We start from the raw sequence: 22247 nt of genomic DNA, 5'->3' as shown, positions 1-22247 counted from the left end.
TCTAGACCCTGGGGTACACACACGTCTTTTTAGTATTCCGTGTGATAAAATGGGGAGTATGTGTGACTACTGTGGAGTACAACTGTTGTCTCCAGAAACATACTTTGCATTTGCTTGGGCTGAGCCCTGAACTAGCTGCTTTCTCCTCATGGAATATTGTTTTTACTTGAAAGAAGAACCGACAGACAAGGTGTGGTTACTCAGACTTGGAGAATTTGTGCAGATATTTTCTCAAATGAACAAAGTGAGCTTTGCCACTTTGAGGAAAACAACTGATGATATTTGTTGCCAGAGCTAGAACCCTTAAGGGAAAATGAGAGTTTTGGAAAACTATTCATACGGTGAGCTTGACTTAGACTTCACTGATAAGATCAGCGGTGATATTAACACATGGATTTTTTTGGTGTTGTATAATGAAATGTGACATTTGGAAGATCTGATTCACTCAGTGAACCAAATGACCAGTGCTTGATGTTGCAAAATCCTGCGTGAATATGAGTGCAGTGTAAACCAATGGATTTTTGCGTAACCAAATTTGAGATAGTCACAGATACGATTTCAGAGTCTCCATTGCAGCTTTTAAGAAACCTCTGCTTGTCGGGTTTTAGTGTGATGTCAGTGAAGAATAGCCACAGTTAGCTGAAAGGATTATTAAAATACTCCTCTCTTCTATCTGTGTAAAGTCACATTTCTTGATAGACTTTAATCAAAACCAATTATCCTAATGGACTCAGTGTAGAAACAGATATGAGAATCTAGCTACTTCTAAGCCAGATGTTAAAGAGATTTAAAACGTAAAACAAATGCCAAATATAAAACAGTACTACTCTTTTCACTAATTAATTTTTTTAAATTTTGGAATCTTTTTTTCATAAAAAAGCATTTTTAATGTATTTATGTTAACGTCGTGGCATTTATGTTAACTTGTTTTTTATTGATATTCTGAGTCAAGTATTTGTTTTAATTACCAGTTTTTTTTAATACAGTAAATGTAGAACAGTAGCACCAACTACAGTAACATGTAAACCACATGAAAGTTCTTTGGTTCTTTGGGAGTCCTAATTTTGAAGAATGTAAACAATAGTTTTGGAACTGCTGACATGGGAGGGCGCTGAGCAGCCTTCTCTCCTTTCTTGTTGCCCCCTTCTCACTGCCTCCTTGTCTTCTCTCACGTATTGTTTCACTCTTTTAGCACTAAACCTTTCTGACCAGCATTTGCTCACCTAATACACCTTTATGAGGGTCTGCTTCATGCACAGTGTAGCTGTGGCTGCTGGGCTAGTGGGACACAGGGTCCCTCACCTTTGGGAGCCTGCTTGGGGTGGGTAAGGGGTCTGGGGGGAGGGCATGAGCACAGGGCTGGTGCACAGAGGGAAGCAGCTGGGCGGCTAGTGCTGACATAGGTCCCGGGAGAAATGCAGGGCTGGCTTCGAAGAGGGGCACTCAGGCATGTCTGTGGACCAACCAAGCTGAGAGGTGGGCCAGGTCCTCTCTGGGAAGCACCCTGCAGGCCAGGCTGGAGTGTGGACTTTATCCAGGCATCGGGAATGCATTGAAAGCTTTAAGCAGGGGAGTGACTGGATGAGATCGGTGTTTGAGAAAGATAACTCAGGGTTGATTGGACTCCGAATTGGAGGGGGCAGAGGCTGCAGAGGGGAGATGTATGCTAGACTTTGATATTTTCGATTAGAGTGGCGTTAACTGCCCTCTTCCCCTCCATTCCTTGGGAGGGTTCCTGGGATTTCCATCCTGTTGGGTAAGACACACTTGGCCTCCCAGGTATGGAGGCCCTGCTTTCTGTTGCTTTCTATTTAGGACCGAGTGGTACTTTCTGGGCATCTCCAGCGGGATGGAGCTCTCTGAAGCCCTTGTTGGCACATTGTTGCCATATTTGCCCAGCCATGTGGCTCTGCAGTGTGGGGTCCTGGGTCAAGTGATGTGAGCAGTGCTCAGCGAGTATCACACAGCTGTAGTCTCTGGCTCCTCCTTGAATCTAGAAGGTCTTGTCCAGGGGTGTCTGGGTGGCTCCATTGATTGAGGGTCCGACACTTGATCTCAGCTCAGGTCTTGATCCTCAGGGTTTTGAGTTCCAGAAAGAAAGAGAAAGAAAGAGAGGGGGTGGGGGAGGGAGGGAGGGAGGAAGGAAGGAAGGAAAAGAAAGAAAAGAATTCTAGAAGGTTTTGTCCTGCTCCCCTTTCTTTTGGGACTTCTGCACAGAGCATGCCAGCTTCCTCAATTGACTTGAAGATTATGCTCCAGGTTATTTACAAAAGTGTTAATGGGAGGGTGTAAATTACACATGCACACATATAGGTATAACTAGTGAGCAACACACACCCTTGCTTCCCCCACCCATGTAAGAAATAGCCCCTGGACACCCACCTGTGTTGCTCCCCAGCTTATCCCTGCCTCCCCCCAGAAATCACCACTCTTTTAGATTGTGGGTTAACTGTTCCCTAGCTTTTCTTTGTAGCTTCCTTGGGCTAGTCTGGATCCTTGAACAGCAGTTCACTGGGTTTGCTCTTTGTGTACTCAGAGTCAGGCACTAATCTCTATTTTGATATTCACTGAAGTGTTGTGTGTAGCTGTGGTTTCTGTGTTCCTGTCCCTACTTGGAATGTTCCAAGGTGGCACTGTCCTACATTTCATCCTACCCCCTGCCAGTGGGGGTTCCGGGTGTTTTTAGGGCAGAGTTTTTGTTACCTCCTAAGTAGCCCTGTTTTCACCTCACCCCCTGGCTCTACTTCTCCAGGAAGATAAATACCTCTTTATCTATCTATCTACCTACCTCCCTCCCTCCCTCCCTCCCTCCCTCCCTCCCTCCCTCCCTCCCTTCCTTCCTTCCTTCCTTCCTTCCTTCCTTCCTTCCTTCTGCCTGTAAACCCAGTTTCTTAGTGCTAAACAATCCTTCCAGCACCACTGAGACTCCATTTTAAAAGTAGAATGACACTGTGTGTGTTTTTTTTCAAGTCTGAGTTGATCTCTCTGTCCGATTCCCTTCTGAGCTGTTGGCCTCTCCTGTGTCAGACCCTTCAAGATGACTGCTGGATGGGTGAGACCTCTTCTGTAAAGTACCACACCTGGAGGCTTTAAAAAGCCTTGGGCACAGGACCAAAGAGTGTGAGATTCTCAATAGAAGTTCACCAATTTTACCGTTAAAAAGGCCTTTTTAAAAACTTTAGCAGGTGCCTATGGTATTTCTACTTGATTTTTTTTTTTTTTGGATTAAAACAACCTAATCTTTGATCTTTGGCTGTAGCTCCTTGAGTCATTTGTTTCCTTCTGCTTAGTGGCTCCCTTAGACCCCCTATACTGGAGGGCTACAACTACTTTCTTCCTGGCTTCCTCCCTTTGATGCATCCAGCTAGCTGCTCAGGGACCCGCTTGGGCCTTGGTGGAAGGTATACTGTTTGTACCTCACCTGCAGCTCTGAATTTTCCTCTCCTGGGCTTTCCTGAGTGGAGTTCTTCCTATCTGTTGAAATATCAGCTAGATGCTAGGATTAAAAAATGTCATCACATTGTTGTTACTTTGAATGGCAACAATGATTTTATGGTGGTTTCTAGATTTCCTGTAGCTTCCTGGCTGGTCTGTAGAGTTCTCTCTTCCAAGACGGATATTCTGCCCTGGATGTGGCCACTGTGTCCTGTCAGTTCTCTCTTTCTTGTCTTGTGATTGTTGTTATTAGTGGTTCAGGGAGGTTATTTCCTGGCTTGGATCTACTTGCTAATCAGGACCAAGATTGGGCCTTGCTTCCCATCCTGAAGGTTTCTGTGCACTGTATTGTATTCAAGTATATCGTACGTAGGAAATATGTGTAGTTGTGAATGACTGCTCCGAGGGTTCTTCACAGATGGACATACTTATGTAACCAGCATCCAGAATGAGAAACACAGCCCCAGAAGCCCCTCGTGAGTCCTTTGACTCACCCCTTCCCCCTCCCCACTCTCCTCTCATCCCTGGATCCGTGTTGCCTGCTTTCCAATTTACGTGAATGGAATCACACCACATAGTCTCTTTTGAGTCTGGCTTCTTCGGTCAACAGAATGCTCAAGAGACTCATGTATGTGCATGTAAATCAAACCGTGTGACATCACCAACATTTTTAACCTATAAAAAGCACACCTGTATGTGTAAATGTTCAGTCCTGTGCATGGCTGGGTAACCGTCCTTATACCTTCGGCTACCCCCTGTCGTGTAGGTGTCGGGCTCCTGTGAACAGGGCTGCTGTGCACACGCTTGCCCGGGTTTTGGTGAGCATGTGGGTAGGTTTCTGTTCGTGTATACCTTGGAGTGCACTTCTGGACCATAGGGCTTGCATGTTTTCATCCTTGGTCTTATTTCTAAAATAATACCTTTCTCTTTTTCCTCGGGAAGTATTCTTTAGTCTTTGCCCGGCCAATTAAAGTCCCATCATTACTGTCTGGTATCAGGTTTTGTTTTTTCTAATTCTCCTTTAGGATGCGATTTCTTTGTCATCCTGGCCTGCCATGTCATGGGGCAGGGCAGCGCTGCCTCGATGCCAGCTTGCCTCAAGAGTTCTGACCGACCCACAATGACCATGGGGGTGAAGGGTTGTCAACCACCCTTTCTAGGGAAGGGCTCCTCTACATTGAGAGGTGGTTCCTCCTCCTTTTTGATCATGAAATATTTTCTTGTCTGACATGTGAAGTAGAAGATGGTAGGAGTTTGGGTTTGCTTTGTTTGACTTTAATTCTTTCAGAGTCCTTGGTGGGCATAAGAATTGTTATTCTTACGACTACCAGGTTTGGTTTTGAAATTGTGGAGTGAGCAATGGGCTCGGCAGCTCCTGCTCTGTGACTCAGCTGTGTCTCTTGCTCTGGGGCTCAGTTAACCTCATCTGAAGGGTGTCCCTGGGCCAGGTGAGACGACCGTGATAGTCTTTTACAGTAGGGCTGCCCAGGCTTTCTGGGTGCTCTTTAGCTCCTCACATGTGGAATTTCCACCTATTTACCACAGTGCTGTCCTGCTCCTCTCCTCCCTTGAGGTCTCTGCCTACCACTCAGGCCCGGCAGCCCCTACCCTTGGCCGTGTCCTGCCTCCATAGATGCCTGGTGACTAGGCTCTACCTTGCTGTCTTGTGTTCCAAGCCCACCATTTTTATTAATCACTCTCTGGGCTTATTTACCTGGGAAATCATGTCTTCCCTTTGGGAGCTATCTTCTTTCTCTCGACCCCCAACGGCTGAGCGTTTACTACTTAGCGTTTACAGAGCATTGGGCTTTCCTGGCGGTAGAAAACTTATAACCCACCTCAGTGCTTCCCAGACTTGAAATGTGCATGTGAGTCCCGTGAGGTTCAAATGCAAGTTACGCAGTGAGGTCTGAGCAGCAGCATTTCTTGTGAGACCCTGCGTGGTGCTGCTGCTGGTAAATGGGGCTGGGGCCACAGAAACCAGTGCACTGGGGCCTCTCTGCCTCTTGACTGAAGTAGCTCTTGGATTTTCACTTGTTCCTTGCCTGATGGAGATGGCAGATGTCCTCTCCCTGCTCTGCTGTCCTGTTGGCCAGCCCACCCCATGGGCGCTCCATGCCTCCAGGCTCCTGCTCTGTTGCTGCCAGTGAGCCTTTCACCAACAGTTCAGGCCCCTCCTGAAGGGAATGCAGTGGGGGAGAGAGCCTGGAGGTGAGGGTAGCTTTTGTATGAATAATCATGATCTTAAACTGCTCTTCCCCTTCTTCGATCAGTGCTCACCTGCCTCTCCTCAGTGGCACTTAAGGTCGTGGCCTGGCTTGGTACACTGCTAGACCTGGCCCTCCAGTGGGACCCTGTCCTTTGCCTTTCCTGGTGCCAGCTAGCCAATTGTGTCAGAGCCAGCAGAAGAAATTCAGTTGCAGGCCCCCAAGACCATCCTGGCCTTGCTTCTGGTTGGGTTTAAAGCCAGGAGCAATGGGAGGGTTGTAGGCCTGGAGGAAGGAGGGAGAAGACCCAAGGCTGTCTTGGAGAAGCAAGGTTTGCAGGCTGTGGGGCCTGTTCAGTGTGGAGCTTCCTGCCAGGCCTCTCCTCACACTAGCACTTTCTAGCCTTTTCCTCACCGTGTTGTTAGCCAGGAGCTGGCCCATCTCTTAGATGGGAGTGCACGGAGACGAAGGTGGTCAGGGCCCAGGCAGGACTTGGCCCATCACAGGCAGCACGGGGTCTTCAGTAGGGCCTAAGGGAATTTCAGGACAGACTCAAAGTCCAGCTGAGGTGGATGCCACTTGCCTTGCTGTTCAGGGTAAGCTGGTGGGTGGGTAACAGGGCTGGCCTGAGGGGCAGAGAAGGATGCCAGCACTGGGTCCCTGATCATTGTGCTACCAATGCACTCAGTGACACCCAAATGTTTATTTCGTAGAAGCCGCGTTGGAGGGAGGGCTGGGCTCCTGGCATTCGCAGAGCCTGTTGCTTTCCAGGAGGATGGTCTGGGAGAAGAGCCAGGAGCTGCTGGCTGGCATCCAGGGCTGGGCTAGATTACACAGCTGGGCTTGCCCAGAGCACTGAGTCCCACCCACCACCAGCCCATGCCTGGAGGAACAGGCCAGAGAGGTCATGGAGGCCAGGCAGGGGTGTTTCAGAAAAGCAGCATGCACAGCCTGGGCACCCAAAGCAGGCTGTGTGACCGGGGTCCCACCTTGTCGCTTCTAGCCAGAAGCTTCTCACTGGCCTCAGGTAGTAAAGGAGTTGGACTGACCTTATACATGAGGTCAGGAGAATGCAGCCCAAGTGAGGCCCTGCTGTGATGGGGAGGTGGGTGGTGGTGGGCAGGGGAAGGTGATGGTGGAGGTGCAGACCAAAATCCTTCCTTCTGGCTCTGCATGGAAGGTGGTGTTCCTGTACGTGGCACTCCTGCCTGGCAATGGGAAGTGCATGCTCTCTGTTCATGGGGTAAGGAAAGTCTAACAGCGGCTCTAGATCAGACTTTGAGCCCTTATTCTGCCACCTGCTTGCTCTTGTGACTCTGTACAAGTTCCTCAACCCCCAGAACCCTATCTATCCCTGGAGGTAGAGATCACTCCTTAGTCTTCCCCACAGGCAGTCTGCCGTCTCCTGTGGGGCAGACTGAGGTAGGTCAAGGTGCTGTCTGGATGGGTGGGGAAGGGGAGAGAGGCTGCCGGTGAAGGGGATGGAAGAGACTTCATGGAGGAATACAGAGAAGAAGGGTGTGGAGGAGGATTCCCGGCCATGGGGACAGGAGAATGCAGTCCTGGGCTTCTGGTCTGCTGGACTGGTTGGTGGGTTGGGGGTGGGGCCTTGGCTTTTCTGGATCCTGAGCTGCTTGTACCTTCCAGGTTGTCTCCACCATGCCCTCAAGCTGTGCTCTCTTGCAGCATGGGTGGGGCCAGGCCTTCAGGGAAGAGGCACTTGTTTGAGCACCAGGTGACCAGTGCCAGTCAACTGTGACTGAGGCCAGTGCTGACCTCAGATTCAGGCTTGGGGACAGTAGCCAGCATGTTTGGTGCCCTCTCTGACACAGAAGACCTAAACCCCTGTAGGTGTGGAAGCTGCTTTGTGGCTGGCTGTACCTTGCCCAGCTGTGCCCCTCTGCTTGGCACTCTTTTGTGCCTCCTACCTGTCAGTGGAACTCTGGGTGGGCGATGAGGGGCTAGAAGATTCCTGTATCTCTGTTACTTCTGGCCAGGTGTGGTTAAAGAGAAAAGATGGTCTCCTGTTGGGTGCTTTGGGATGGGCTATCCTCCAGCATAGCCCCAAGACTCTTGTGAGAAGTACCACTTGAGGAAGTAAAGGAGGGCCACAAGAGAGGGAGGTGGGATGACAAATTTTCCAGGAGATCTGGGCAAAGAGGCCAGCCCAGGGAGAGAAAGCAGGTGGTCCCTCTTTCCCTGTCCTTTATCTTTCTCTCTAGGGCCCACCCTTCTGGTTGGAAGGGAAGGTGGAGAAGTTTTCTGAAATCTGGAGGCCTTCAGTCAAGGTGCCCACAGTGGTGTCTGGAGTAGGGGTGGCGTGGAGGGGGGTGGGCAGTGTTTGTTCCTGCCTGCAGGAGGTCAGGCATTGAGTAGAACAGATAGCATTTTTCTGGGGCATACTGCTCATGAGGGTCAGGAGTGCCAGGTGTGAAACACTCCCTGGGTTTGGCCCCTATCTGTGGGGCTGGAAATGGGTATGGGGTGTGCTCCACTTTCTCCAGGAGGGACGCAGTGCCTGCTGCCAGGCCCCAGGGAGGTGAGGCTGCCAGCCTGGTCTCCAGAGGACACCACACCACTGGAGGTTGAATGACCAGGACAGTTTCTTTTTTCTTTTTTTTTTTTCTTTCTTGATTTTTAAGTGATCTCTACATCCAACGTGGGACTTGAACTCATGACCCCAAGATCAAGAGTTGTATGCTCTTCCATCTGAGCCAGCCAGGCATCCCAGACCAGAGCAGTTCTGAATGCCCAGGTCTCCTGGAGCCCAGGCTTGGACACAATGGGTGTCCAGGCTGAGTTAGGCAGTTCCCATGAGATAGGTGGTTGGAATTGTTCTCCTGTGCTCTCTGCTTAACCAAAGATCACTTTAAAACTTCTCATGGCCTCTGAAAGGCTGGACTAGTGCATGCTCTTCTGCTTTTTGTAGAATGCTAGGAAAAGAGAAAGGCCTGGAGGTGACCCTATTCTAGCCTCCCCATGAGCTCTTGAGGCCATGTAGACTGCCTGGGATCATGGGCAAGTGGGGTTCCTAATGGGGTGCTGCTCCAAGGGTCAGGAGGCCATGGGCCCTGCCTCCTGCCATCCTCATTGGCTTCTTGTCTAGTGTGTGTTTGGTGGGATGCAGGGTAGGAGATCTCAGGTCAGTATCCTTGACCTAGGGCTTTGAATACCTACCAAGAACCTGTGATGGCTGCCTAGCCAGGATGGAATCAGGAGGGACAGGGATCTGTTCTTGCCATTACCACTCTACCCTCATGGGCTACTTGTGTAGGTAGCCTAGGATGAGTGAATGTTAGGTGGTAGTGGGCTGCTGAGAAGGGCATGCCGTTTGGAAGCCTCTGTTCTTTCACTCTTTGTTGGAATTTTTTTTTCAATATGAGGTAAAATTGACATATAACATGGGACCCAAATTTCTGGTGAGCCCTTGAGTTTTGACCAGTGAGTTCATTAACCTTAACCCAAACCTAAACCCAGATATAGAGCCACCCTGGGCCTAGAAAGTTCCTCATGTACCTTCCCAAACAGTGCTCACCAAACCTTCTACAGGCTCTTCTGATTTTGTTTCTACCATGATTAGTTCTGCCTGTTCTAGAACTTAATTTAAATGGAATCTTGCAGTCTGTACTCTTTTTGCAAGGTTTCCTTCACTCAACATCATGATTTTGAGACTTATGCATGTTCGTACATCGGTTTTTTTTTTAGAACTTAAAAAGTAATACATACTTATTTTAAATTTTGAATATTATAGAAATGAACATAACAGAAACTATAGTTTTCCTGTACTTCCATCCCTTGCCCCACCTGCCCCAAGATAATCTTGTTTATTGGTTGGGTGTTCATGCCCCCAAGATGTTTCTTTACTGGATGGCTTTGCCTGGTTGGGCCTTTCATGCCTTGGTTGAGGAGGGTAGACAGGAAGAAGCAGCAGACAGGTGCGGGGAGCTCCCCCTGGCTCAGCTCTATTGGCCTGACCTTCCCTTAGGTGGGTGTGTCTTTTAAAAGTCTCGGATGTCTGGGCCCTAGACTTGTCCTCACTGTGTGTATGTGGGGATTGCCGTTGGCTTTTCCGTGGCAGGGACTTGGAGGGGAAGGAAAGAAAATGTTACAGCCCAACTAGGTAGGTGGATGTTGACCATTTTGTAAACCGGGACCTGGGAAGGTAATCCAGCTGTTACAGCCAGGTCTTTCTGTTCATTACCACCCCTACCCCACCCTCAGCTTTTGTGTTCATAAGAAGGAAGGAGGCAGAGCTGGCTTTCCCCAGGGACTGTGTTTCTCCTGCCCTTACCTGCTGGGGTCAGCCTAGCCAGGGATTCTCCACACTACACCCCCAACCCATCCCACTCCCCCAGATCCTGGGTTTCCTGGAGCCAGTGCTCTGGCAGGCAACGGTTTTGAGCTGGGTGTGGATCCTTGGGGCTGATAGGCACGCTGCCTGGGCCTGCTGCCAGGGGGCTGCTGGGTGCCAGGAGCTGGTGCCAAGAGGTATCCTCATCCCAGCCTGCAGGCTCCTGCCAGGGCTGAGCACCAGCCCATGTACCCAGTGGGGTGTTGCACTGCTGGCTTACTGGGCCAGTCCCCACAGCCACGTTTCTAGTTACCTGCCACCCCCCACCCCCCGGCCCACCGCCTCCCCAGGGCTGTGTCCTCTCTAGCTTAGGCACTTGCTGCTCCCACACCCTGTGTTGAACAGTAGGGCAGAGGACTCTGCTGTTTTTTGCTGGGAAGAAAAGAAGCAACGCCTTGCAGGGGTCTTGGCCCTGCAGCAGGGGTCACCCCCTCACAGACATAGTGGCGGCCCACTATGCTGGCTGTGAATTCCCAGCAGGCAGCTCCACCGGGGCCCCACCCAGTGGAGGGTGCAGCGAAGCCTACTCAGTCCTGTGGGGAAGTTTGGGCTCAAGAAGAGTCCTGTCTGACCCAGCCTGGGAGGACTTGGTCAGTCAATGTGCCTTTCCAGGGCTGTGAAGTGGCTGGCACAGCTAGAGCAATGGGTACCTGTGGAAGCCCTCAAGTTCTGTTTTGCTGCCTGCTCTCTGCCTGGTTTTCTGTAGTTGGACTGATCTCCCACAAGGGCAAGTAATCCCTAGTTGCAGGGCCTGGCACATAGTGAAGCGGAGGCCACTGTGTGGATGCCTCAGCAGGGCTTGGGTTGCCCTGAGATCTGGTGGGGAGCAGGTAGTGGCACAAGGCTGTATGGTGGGTGTCTGGTTGGCTCGAACATATCGCTGTGGCTCCCTGTCCATTTTTCAGGGCTGCTCTCACCAGCGCCCAGGTGGTCTCTGCCCTCTTCCCAAGGCTGGGCTCTATTCTGTGCTGGCCATTTCTGGTAACACCCAGCAGGGGAGCCTGAACTCTTTACACAGGCAAGGGGCCCAGGCCACCTTCATTAAATGTAGATGCCCTCAGGCCTCTGGACCTACGGAGCTGGTTCTGCTGCCCTCTGGGCCGTGGGTAGGTTCCTGGACCAACCATCCCCCCCTCTCCATTTCCCCCACACCCCTGGGCTACCCCATGAGAGGGGAGCTGTCCTAGGGGCTAGAGAGACAGCTGGTAGGCTGGAGCTGAGGCCTCCCAGCCACCCCGCACCCCGGGTCTGGTCACATTCCTGAGGGACCTGCTGAGCCTCCCTGGCCCAGGGGGTGGGGGAAGGGCAGGCAGGGATGGGCCTAGGGTTGCTGCTGGCCTCCACCCCCACCCCTGGCTCCATTCCAAGGGAGCCCAGACCTGCCTGAGTTGGGTGCAAAAAGCCAGAACCTCAGGATCCTAGGGATCTGCAGCTCTGGGGGGTGGGAGTGGGGAGCAGGAGCCCCTCCGCATCTGGCTGCAGCTGCCAGCTGCTTTGGCGGGCTGGTATTGAAAGGCCTGTCTTGCAGAAACTCCTGCAAGGGGAGGCCATGTGGTCAGGCTGGGCTGGGCAGGAGGGGGCTGGGCCCTCTGGGTGGGGGGGGTGGCAAGAACAGATCAGGAAGGGAAGGAGGCAGGAGAGCCAGAAGCGGTTGAGACTGGTTCTTATAAATAGCCCATTGCACCAGGGCCTCCAATTTTGACCTTTTGTTATGTAAATGTGGCCAGCCTGGGAAGGGCCTTGCCCAGGCCTCCTGCCACCACGCCTGCCCGCCTGTAATTACAGAGGAATTACGCGCCTGCCACCAGCTCCCTGACAGGCCTAGGTGGCCCCTTAGAGTACCCTAAATCTCTTGGGTGGGAGGAGGGTGCAGCCCTGGTGAGCTCTCCAGACCTGTGACCTTCCCTGCCACCAGGCCTGACTGCTGGGCACTGTGGCCTCCGTCCTCTGCCTGGCTGCCCCTTATGTCCCACCCAGAGAGACCCCAGACTTTCCTGGGAATAAGGGCTCCAGGGCCACCAGGTGCCTTCTCCTTCACTGTTCCTCCTTCCCTCCCTTGCTGGTGTATATATGGGTGACCCTGTCCATCTTCTCCTCCCCAGGTGACCAGGCATTGATGCACCCCCAGGGAGGCCACGCGCTCAAGGAGGCCACCCCCGCTGGCTGCTGCTCACATGGTTTCTGGGCCCCTGGCACTACGGTAGGCTGGGGACAGGGAACTGGCAGGATGGAGGGAGGGGGAGACATGGGGGAAGGCTTTCTGGGCGGCCCACCCAGCCTTGCAGTTCTCAGCCTGGTCCTTTGTGTGTATGCAGTGCTGGGGTGCATGGAGGGGAGGTTGGGGCCCACTGTTCTCAGCCTGCAGAGGAGGGGCTGCTGTGGCTCACATGCTCTTGGAGGACGGGACCTCCTGCCCTTGGCCTGCCCCTTGCCAGCCTGGGAGCACCAGGCATCCTGGGTGCTGGTGGGGCTGACACCACATTTCCCTGGGGCTGGGTGTCCCTGCCAGTGTGGAAGCTGTGCCTTGGGCTCTTTGTCCCTGACTGGCTGGCTGAGGAGCAGGGAATGACAGAGGGTAGGTTCTCTTGGGACCTGGGCTCTAGCCTCTGAGCCCCATCTGAACGGTTTTATAAGGCTGGGTTGGCTGAGCCCATGCTTGCTGCCTCCTATCAGGCCCTGAGTGCTAGCTTGTGGCTCTGTCTACCCATGTGTGTTCATGGTGAGTTCCAAGGCCTTCTTTGGGATGTGCATGGTTATTAGAGTTTCCGTCTATCAGAGCAGGTGTGGGGTAACTGGGAGTGGGAAGTGTTTGTGTTACAGAAAGCCAGCATGGGCGTGATCCCTTCAGGCTCTGCCCTAAGGGAGCCAGAACTGTGTTGGGTACACTGGTAGAAGCTGGGAGGTCCTGGGTAGGGTGAGGCTCAGAGCAGTCAGTTACTTTTGGAGACGTGAAAGCACATTTGTCAACTGCATGGCACAGAGTTGCCTGTGTGAGGGGCCAGAGGGAGCATGGAGCCACATTTTGTGCCTTGGGTCCTGCTGCTCATTTGGGTGGGTGCATGGTCAGAGCATTACTGCTCCCGGAGACCATGTGCATGCTCTTACAAAGCCCACCTACAGGATTCTCGGGGAGGTCAGAGGTTTCTGTGTGTCTATTACTTAATGACATCAGTGACTGTACCAGGCTGACAAGGCCAGCTGGCTGCCGTTCCCAGGGGCCCAGTGGTGCCAGAGGCTTGGCCAGGCCACCTTTTCTGCTCAGCACCTAGCGACCCAGGCTGGGGTGCTCAGGGCCCTCCTGAGCTGGGAGCAGGCATTGGCAAGGGACTCTGGCTGGGCTGCAGTGTCTGAAGGCAGGAATGTGACGTTGACAAACCTGTAAGTTTGGGAAGCCACTAGGGTTGTTTGAGAGGCACTCATGGCAGAGCAGAGGTCACAGGTGGCGGCTGCATAGGAAAAAGAACCTTTATTTGACATTGGGAGGTTTAGCCTGGCAAACTTAATTTCTAGTTTGCCCTAAAAACCAGGAAGTTATATGCCCATGTGGGAAGTGAGCCTGCCCGGGAGCTTCTGCTCACTTCATTCCCCACTGCTTCCCAGTACCTCACAGTCCCCTGCTGGTCATTTTTAAGTCCCCTGTGGGCATGTGGTCGACTTGAGTGTGGAGACGGTACCCTGGGTTGTGGAACCAAATTCACATCCGATTGTCTCTGCTTAGCATCATGTGACCCTCATCGTCCTGTTTCTGTTTTTCTTATTGGTGCAAATGGGGCCAGTGCCAGTGTCTCTTTTCAGGCAGCATGAGCCCCGATGGGTAGTGTGAGTTCCCTGCTTGGGTACTGTGCTAGTGTGGCCCCCTGAGCACCAGTGCAACCCCACATTGTCTCCAAGCCCTTGGATGAGGCTCCCAGGTGGTTAATGCCCCATGTGTTCTTGCCCACAGGTGGTACGCGTGGGCAGGGCGAGGGGACATGGGGCCCGACATGGAGCTGCCCAGCCACTCCAAGCAGCTCTTGTTGCAGCTGAACCAGCAGAGGACAAAGGGCTTTCTGTGTGATGTCATCATCATGGTGGAGAACTCCATCTTTCGGGCCCACAAGAATGTTCTGGCTGCCAGCAGCATCTACTTCAAGTCCCTAGTGCTGCACGATAACCTCATCAACCTGGACACGGACATGGTCAGCTCCACGGTGTTCCAGCAGATCCTGGACTTCATCTACACGGGCAAGCTGCTGCCCAGCGACCAGCCAGCTGAGCCCAATTTCAGCACTCTCCTCACTGCCGCCAGCTACCTCCAGCTGCCCGAGTTGGCAGCCCTCTGCCGTCGTAAACTCAAGCGAGCCGGTAAGCCCTTTGGCTCCGGACGGGTGAGTGCCACCGGCATGGGGAGGCCTCCCCGCAGCCAGCGGCTGTCCACAGCCTCTGTCATCCAGGCACGGTATCCGGGGCTCATGGACGGACGCAAGGGGGCCCACACCCCCCAGGAGCTCCCCCAGGCCAAAGGCTCGGATGACGAGCTCTTCCTCGGAGGCTCAAGCCAGGAGAGCGTGCATGGCCTGAGCCGGGCCGTCTGTCCCACCAGTGGGGAGGCTGGCCTGGGCAGCTGCAGCACCAATGGGAGCAGTGGGGGCTGCGAGCAGGAGCTGGGCCTGGACCTGTCCAAGAAGAGCCCTCCCCTGCCCCCTGCTACCCCCGGTCCCCCCCTGACCCCGGAAGACCCGGCCCAGCTGAGTGACAGTCAGCATGGCTCGCCCCTCTCAGCCTCTGCCCCTCCTGTTGCCAACAGTGCCTCTTATGCTGAGCTGGGGGGCACCCCCAATGAGCCCATGGATCTGGAGGGGTCTGAGGATAACCACCTGAGTCTGCTAGAGGGGCCTGGTGGGCAGCCCCGGAAGAGCCTGCGGCACTCAGCCCGCAAGAAGGAATGGAGCAAGAAGGAGCCTGTGGTGGGGTCCCCCTTTGAGCGGAGGGAAGCGGGGCCCAAGGGCCCTTGCCCGGGGGAAGAGGGCGAGGGGCTAGGGGACAGGGTTCCCAATGGCATCCTGGCCAGCAGCGTTGCGGGGGGTGGCCCCAGTGGGCCTTACACGGAGCCCCCGTACTCCTGCAAGGAGGAGGAGGAGAATGGCAAGGATGGAAGTGAGGACAGCGGGCAGAGCGGGAGCGAGGGGGGCAGCGGCCATGCTGGTACCCACTACATGTACCGGCAGGAGGGCTACGAGACGGTGTCCTATGGGGACAACCTGTATGTGTGCATCCCCTGCGCCAAAGGCTTCCCCAGCTCTGAGCAGCTCAATGCCCACGTGGAGACACACACAGAGGAGGAGCTGTTCATCAAGGAGGAGGGTGCTTACGAGACAGGCAGCGGGGGCGCTGAGGAGGAGGCTGAGGACCTGTCGGCGCCCAGCGCGGCCTATGCTGCTGAGCCCCGGCCCTTCAAGTGCTCCGTCTGCGAGAAGACCTACAAGGACCCTGCCACGTTGCGGCAGCACGAGAAGACACACTGGCTGACTCGGCCCTTCCCCTGCAACATCTGCGGCAAAATGTTCACCCAGCGCGGCACCATGACACGTCACATGCGGAGCCACCTGGGCCTGAAGCCCTTTGCCTGCGATGAGTGTGGCATGCGCTTCACCCGCCAGTACCGCCTCACTGAGCACATGCGCGTGCACTCGGGCGAGAAGCCCTATGAGTGCCAGCTCTGCGGAGGCAAGTTCACCCAGCAGCGCAACCTCATCAGCCACTTGCGCATGCATACTTCCCCCTCCTAGCTCCTAGAAGCCAAAGACCCTTCTCCCCGGCCCAAGGGTGCCCTCTGCAGACTCGCCCTCGGGAGCCAACGGAAGGAAGAAAGAAGCACGGAGGCCAGGCAGGAGGGGCCAGGACCCCCAGGTCCCACAGGGGTAGCTCCTGGTGGCACCTCCAGCCAGCCCCCCACACACCCAGAGCTTTAATGGACAGTCTGTACCAAGGGAAGAGAGAGGAGGGAAGCCGATGGGCCCAAGCTCCGCATGTGCATTGCTGGTGTGCAGTCTACCTCCCGATTCCGCCCAGGCCTCTGGCTCCCCGAGACGGCCACTGCGGGGCCCGTGGGAGTGGGTCATGGGGGTCTTGCTGGGATCTGGCCCCTTTCCCGCAGGCCGGGTCAGAGCAGGGGGCAGTGGGGGCCTCCCTCTGCTGGGGAGGAGCAGGGCTGCCCCGTGGCCAGGGGCGGTGTCTGTGTGCATGCACGAGTGCTTGTCTGTGTGCGGGCCACCCTGGCTCTTCGGGGAATGGTGCTGGAGGGGAGGGGACAGAGCCCTCCTTCCTGGAGCCAGGGGTCACTGCTCACTGGTGCTGGGACAGTCAGGGGGGCCCCCACCGCCTACCTCTCCACAGCTAAAGAGCCCTCTGGGCCTAGGTTGCTGTTATTCCTACTGATCTGTTCCTTTTTTCTTTTTGAATTTTGTTTTTTAAACCAAAACTAACAAGAGTTTATTTTCCTCCCGGCCCCTCGGGGCTGAGCCTGGGTCTGCAGACTGAATGTACAGGGGCAGCTGCCCTCCTGCCCCCGCCCCGGCTGAGGGGCGCCCACCCCTCCAGGCCCCAGAAGCCCTTCTAGGCCAAAGGCTTCCCTGGGCCCCGAGCCCCGCCTCGGCTGCCTCAGGAGAGAGAGTGATTTACCTATAGTTTCCGAGGAATATTCTTTGTTTAGAGGTACTTCTTTTTTATTAAGAGAAAAACCAGTGTAATGTTTATGTGAATGTTTGAACTGGAAGGTCTGGGACTTGGGGGGGGAGGGGGGAGGCTGGACTCAATGCCAGAGCCGTCGGTACTCTTCTTTTTCATTTTGTGTGTGTGTGTGTGTGTGTGTGTGTGTGTGTGTGTGTGTGTGTGTGTGTGTAGTGTGCTTGGTGCGTGTGGACAGATATTGCGCTTTCCTTCCTTCCTTCCCAATCAAGGTGGAGAGACTTCTGACCTTTTGCTACCTCTTGAATTCATGAGAACAGTACGTTGGTGACTGGCAGTTGAGGCCGTGACACTTGTTTTCCTCCTGTTAGTGTGCATAGGAAGACGCGCGTTTGAGTGAGCCAGGCTCTGCCTGGCCCAGGTGGCCCTACTGGGCCCTCCACCCCCAGTGCTCTTAGAGGGGAGCTCCTGCAGCTGCTGAGTCAGCTCGCATGTGTCTTTACCCCCAGAGCATGTGGCTAGCTGTGTCCACCCTGTGGGTGTTCTGAGTCCGTTGTGAAGCGTCAGGGAGCCTGTGTGTGTGCCTCTGATCTGGGGCTGGGTGAGGCAGGTGAGTGCTCCAGCCCCATGGGAGATCGGGGCCTGGAGCCAGCTCCCTGCAGTTCCCTGCCAGGGCCAGGATGAGGTGGAAGTGAGCCCCCCCTCCATCCTGTCTCCTGGGCCTGCAAGAGCTGGGACTTGGGAGAGCAGCAACCCTTCCCAGCCAGTGCAGAGGCTTAGGGAGGCACTGGCCAAAGTGATGTATACCCTCCTTGGGGACAGGGAGAGGTTACCTACCCTGCTTTGGCACCTTCTCTGAGCAGTCCTGGCTGCTTTGGCAAGAGGCTGGCTGCCACCCATTGGCTCAGCCCTGTCTGGAGTCCCACCCTTTACCCCTCAACCCTCACCTTGGGGTTTCTCTACCAGCCACAGGACCTCTCCATGGGCTGGGAGTCGGGCTCACAAGGCCAGACCAAGGTCGCCGTTGGTCCCACTGTCCTCAGCTGACTGGAGCCACAGGATTAGGCCAGCAGCTTTATCTTCATTTTGCTTCATGCTTTTCTTTTTTTTTTTTCCCCTTTCTACTTTACGTTCAGACCAAAAAATTCCAGAGTCATCCTCCACCCTCACCCCTCCAGAGACCCTCCAGCTGAAAACAGCCTGAGTTCAGGGACCCGAATGGTGAAGGGTGTGTTTTGCAAGTGAGGGCTTCTGGCTGAGCCCATCTCAAGGCACCCCCAGCCCCAAGCTGGATCTTCTTCCCTATGGGTGGGAAACAGAGCCCACAAGTCAGGTGAGGAGGCACGGTGCTTTCCAGGCCCCTCTGCCCTCCCGACCCCACCCCACTCCATCAGCACTTAAGCCACACGACACAAAGTCTGTACCACACGGGAGTTTTATGTGCGCCTGGCCTGTGTGTGGCCTCTCGGGCCGTGGGCAGCCGCATCCATGAGGTGACCCGTGAGAGTAGGTAATTCATTTGCAGAGCTTCAGGGACTGGGCGCAAAGGCCCCTCACTCAACGACGTTCGTGCGACATAGTATTGTACCCACCTGAGTATTGTATCGAGCCTTTTCTGTATTTTAACAAGAAAGCAAAACACTAGTTTCCTATTTAAGATTTTAAGGGTTTGTGGGGTGGGGTGGGACTAACACAACACTTGGTTTTGTTTTCTTTTTCCTTTGATTTCATGTGGAGTGTGTGCTTGCGAATGTGTGTGTGGAAATGTGTTAAGAGCCTCACAAGGAAATTAGGCCGTTGGAGGCCAAGGGCGGCTTACAGTTCTCTGCTTTAGTCACTTAATTCCTGAATGTTTCGGAGAAACAGGAAACAGAAAATAGCAGATGTCATGTAGGAAAGAGAGGATAAACAAAAAAAAAAAAAAAAAAAAAAAGCTCATACCCAAATTCACAAAACCTATTTTTTAAACCAAAGCACATTTTGAATGAGTATGGAACCTCAATGGGCTCAGAAAAAAAAAAGATACTAATATATTTATCTCATTGTTTACATAAACTTTTACAGTTTCAGACCTCAGCAGCTGTAAGGCTAGTCCCAGTGAATCCCCACCTTCCGCTGGAGGCCCTTCTGAGTTGGCTCACGGGCAGAGGGGCAGGCCTGGAGGCCCCCCAGATTCACCTGAGCCCTCCTCCCCAGCCTGAGGCCTCTCAAAGCCCAGCTGGCACCAAAGAGCTTGGGCCGATGCTGACTGCCCCCCAGGCCTCCTGGCCAGACCTCAGAGGTCCTGGCTAGCTGGCACAGCAGGGGGTGGCCGTCAGCTCTGGCCACAGGACCCGAGTCTGGGGTTGGGCCCCAGGATGGAGGGTCCCCCACTCTGCCCGTGACCCTCGTGGTGGGTTGATGTGAGGGTCCCTCTCAAGCCAAAAAGCCGGGATCTTTGCACAGCTCCGTTAACTCCAGTGGGTCCCCACCCCCAGGGGACACTCCCACCCCCGGCAGTGGGGGGGTGCTTCCTGGGCTGGTCCTTACCAACACAGACGGTGCAAACACTCTGAACAGTGTTGTTTTTGTATCAATATGTTTGTGCAGTGATGAATGTATTTATTTCTCAGACTTGGGGCGAGTGAGCGGCCGGCTCCGCCACCGCTCGCTCCCACCAGACCGAGCCATCGCAAGGGCTCCTCCAGGATTGCAAAAAAGGTAAAAAAGAGAAGATGAACCTTTAAGCAAAGAAGAATCTCAGAGACTCGCAGCATAGCCATACACCTCAGCCTGTGAAATGAACAATTCGGACCCAGACTGACTTGGAACCTCACGCAGCCTTGTGTGTGTATTTCCCGTTCGTCACCACTCGGGGGCGCTGGGCTGCCCCGCTATGCTCCCACCCCCACCCTGTCAGTATTCACTGGACTGGACCGCGTGCAGGAGTGCGATCTGGGCCGGGCTGGCTGGGCAGGCAGACCCTACCGCCTTCCCCACAGCCGTCCTGAGTGGGGGAGGCCTGGGCAGCCAGGAGGGCAGGGCTCAGGGAAGGGCGGGGGGGGTGCTGCATCCGTCCACCCCCTTGGCTTGGGGAGGAAAGCAGAGGTACCGGGCCTCCAGAGAACAGACCAGGGATCTCAGCCCTGTTGTACCCCTAGAAGGGACCAAGGCCCTTGCTCTTCGCCAGAGTCACGTTGGGGCAGACATTACTGAACCTGTGAACTGATGCCAGGAGTGCTAGGATGGAGAGAGGGACCTACTCAGCCTCAGTGTGACATTCCAGATCAGGGGGTGGAGGTTCGCTGTGGGAATGGAGGCTGCCCAGGCCCCCGTTCCTAGGACGCTTCTCCCCTGCCAGCTTCAGTCACCCACTTTAATTTTTCTACCGGGAACCCCTCCCCCTACCTCACCTTGCTATTTATTGCTGTAATTTATTGACCTCAAAAATGCTGCATAACAGACCTCACTTGGGGCAGGGAGGTTCCCCAGGGCTCCCCCCCTCCACTTGGTGGGGCCCCGTGGGGCCAGGTGCTGAGGGGAGCCTCTCTGTATCCCACCCATCACTTGTTTTCCCCCTCCCCCCTTGGGGGACCCCAGGTTGGGCACCTGCCCATTCGCAAATACCTCGAGGGGGAGGGGGAGGGATGGGGTTATAGCCGTTTTGTTTAATCGGAGAAGCGGGATCACGTCCTACTCTTATTTCCTTCCCGGAAGGGGGAGGGGCACCGTGATCGCACTCCTGTACTGGCCACCGCCGCTATCCGTCTTCGCATCGAGTTCACTTCCTTTGAGAGTTTGGATAAATTCAGGTCAGAGCTGCAGGTACGCAGCCCACAAGTGTCATAGAAAAAGCAATTCACCGACGACTGATCTCTCCATTCAGAAGCGTGCAGTCTTAATGTACAGTGATGAGAAACTGTTATTTTATGATCTTTTCATTAAAAGCTTGATTGAAAACTATCTTGTATGGGGCCTCTGTGTTCTGTGCCTGTTCTCTTCTGCTAAATGACACACTGCTTTCCTGTGTCCAGCACTTGCAAGACCTAGGAGGTGGGAGCTGGGATGGGCCATCTGCCCACTATTGTCCTAAGGGCGGGTTTCAGGTGAAATGGCCCCAGGGGCTGGAATCTCACTTGGCCATGTGTGTGCATCCTGGGGTTGGGCTGTGGACCAGGGAACCAGCACCCTAGGGTCAACATCCTTTTGGGCAGTGTTGGCCTGAGTTAGCCTGTTCAGGAAGCAGTGGATATGTAGATAGGGACAGGGACCTGGTGGCCTGGATGAAGGGAGGTCTGGCTTGGGCCCAGGACCACCTGTTGGAGCAACAGAGTCATGCTGGGGCAAGACAAGGGCTCTCTACTGCACACTGCTCCTGATTCCTGCTTAGGGTAAAGGGGGGAGGAAGGAAAAGATAGTCTTAAGTTTCCAGGGGCAGAGACAGTAGTTCCAGTTCCCTGGTGGATTGTCCCAGCTACCAGAGGGGAATCCCAGAATGAGTGAAGATCCAGTAGGAGGGGCAGGGCTGGGGCCAGGAAGGTGGTCAGCCAGCTTAGACCCCTGATTGGACTTTAGATGTCCAAGTGGCTCCAGGTCAGCAGCGGATGACCTCAGACCCCAAAACTCCAGAAGAATATGGACATTGCTGCTCTAAACCATGCTAAGCTCCATTGAATTATTTTTATTTCTTCTTTCAAGTGTGTTTTTTACATTTGTTTTTAAGTAATCTCTACACCCAACATAGGGCTCGAACTTAACCCTGAGATCAAGAGATGAATGTTCTACCAACTGAGCCAGCCGGTGCCAACTGTTCAATTCTTTTAAAATTCATGGGGCACCTGGGTGGCTCAGTTGGTTAAGTGCCAACTCTTGATCTCGGCTCAGGTCATGGTCTCACAGTTCGTGGGTTCAAGCCCCAGAATGGGCTCTGTGCTGATGGTATGGAGCCTGCTTGGGATTCTGTGTCTTCTCTTGCCCCTCCCCTGCTTGTGCACGTGCACGCTCTCTAAATAAACTTTATTATTTTATTTATTTTTAATTGTTTAAAATCTTTATTTATTTTTGAGAGAGAGAGACAAAGTGTGAGTGGGGGAGGAACAGAGAGAGAGGGAGACACAGAATCTGAAGCAGGCTCCAGGCTCTGAGCTGTCAGCACAGAGCCCGACGTGGGGCTTGAACTCACGAACTGTGAGATTATGACCTGAGCTGAAGTTGGATGCTTAACCAACTGAGCCACCCAGGAACCCCAAATTTTGTTATTTTCTTTAATGTTTGTTTATTTTGAGAAAGCACGAGCAGGGGAGGGGCAGAGAGAGATGGAAACACAGAATCCTAAGCAGGCTCCAGGCTCTGAGCTGTTATCACAGAGCCCCACTTGGGACTTGAACTCACGAGCAGTGAGATCATGACCTGAGCTGAAGTCGACGCTTAACCGACTGAGTTACCCAGGCACCCCATAAATAATAAAATAAAATAAAATAAAATAAAATAAAATAAAATTTGTTTTTGTTTTTTTTTCCACGTACTAACTGAACATAGTTTAAATAATCAAAAGCTTCTTTAAAAGGCTTAACATGGGTGCCTGGGCTGGCTCAGTTGGAAGAGCATGT

The 22247-nt window shown here is 53.8% G+C and overlaps 1 protein-coding gene across 1 annotated transcript in view; it reads left to right on the top strand.

Annotated features, from left to right (window-relative positions):
- Window positions 1-20601, top strand: part of HIC2 (HIC ZBTB transcriptional repressor 2) — a 28599-nt gene extending 7998 nt beyond the window's left edge. The window contains exons 2-3 of the mRNA XM_043558206.1: window positions 12096-12193; window positions 13937-20601. Coding sequence (XP_043414141.1) covers window positions 12168-12193; window positions 13937-15761 — 1851 coding nt within the window. The 5' untranslated portion in view covers window positions 12096-12167 and the 3' untranslated portion in view covers window positions 15762-20601. The remainder of the gene's footprint in view (window positions 1-12095; window positions 12194-13936) is intronic.
- Window positions 20602-22247: the final 1646 nt, after the last annotated feature.

The sequence above is a fragment of the Prionailurus bengalensis genome, chromosome D3 (genome assembly GCF_016509475.1).
Source record: "Prionailurus bengalensis isolate Pbe53 chromosome D3, Fcat_Pben_1.1_paternal_pri, whole genome shotgun sequence".
NCBI classification, from domain to species: Eukaryota; Metazoa; Chordata; class Mammalia; order Carnivora; family Felidae; genus Prionailurus; species Prionailurus bengalensis.
The sequence above is the reverse complement of the archived record's forward strand: the minus strand, read 5'-3'. Positions and strand labels throughout refer to the sequence as shown.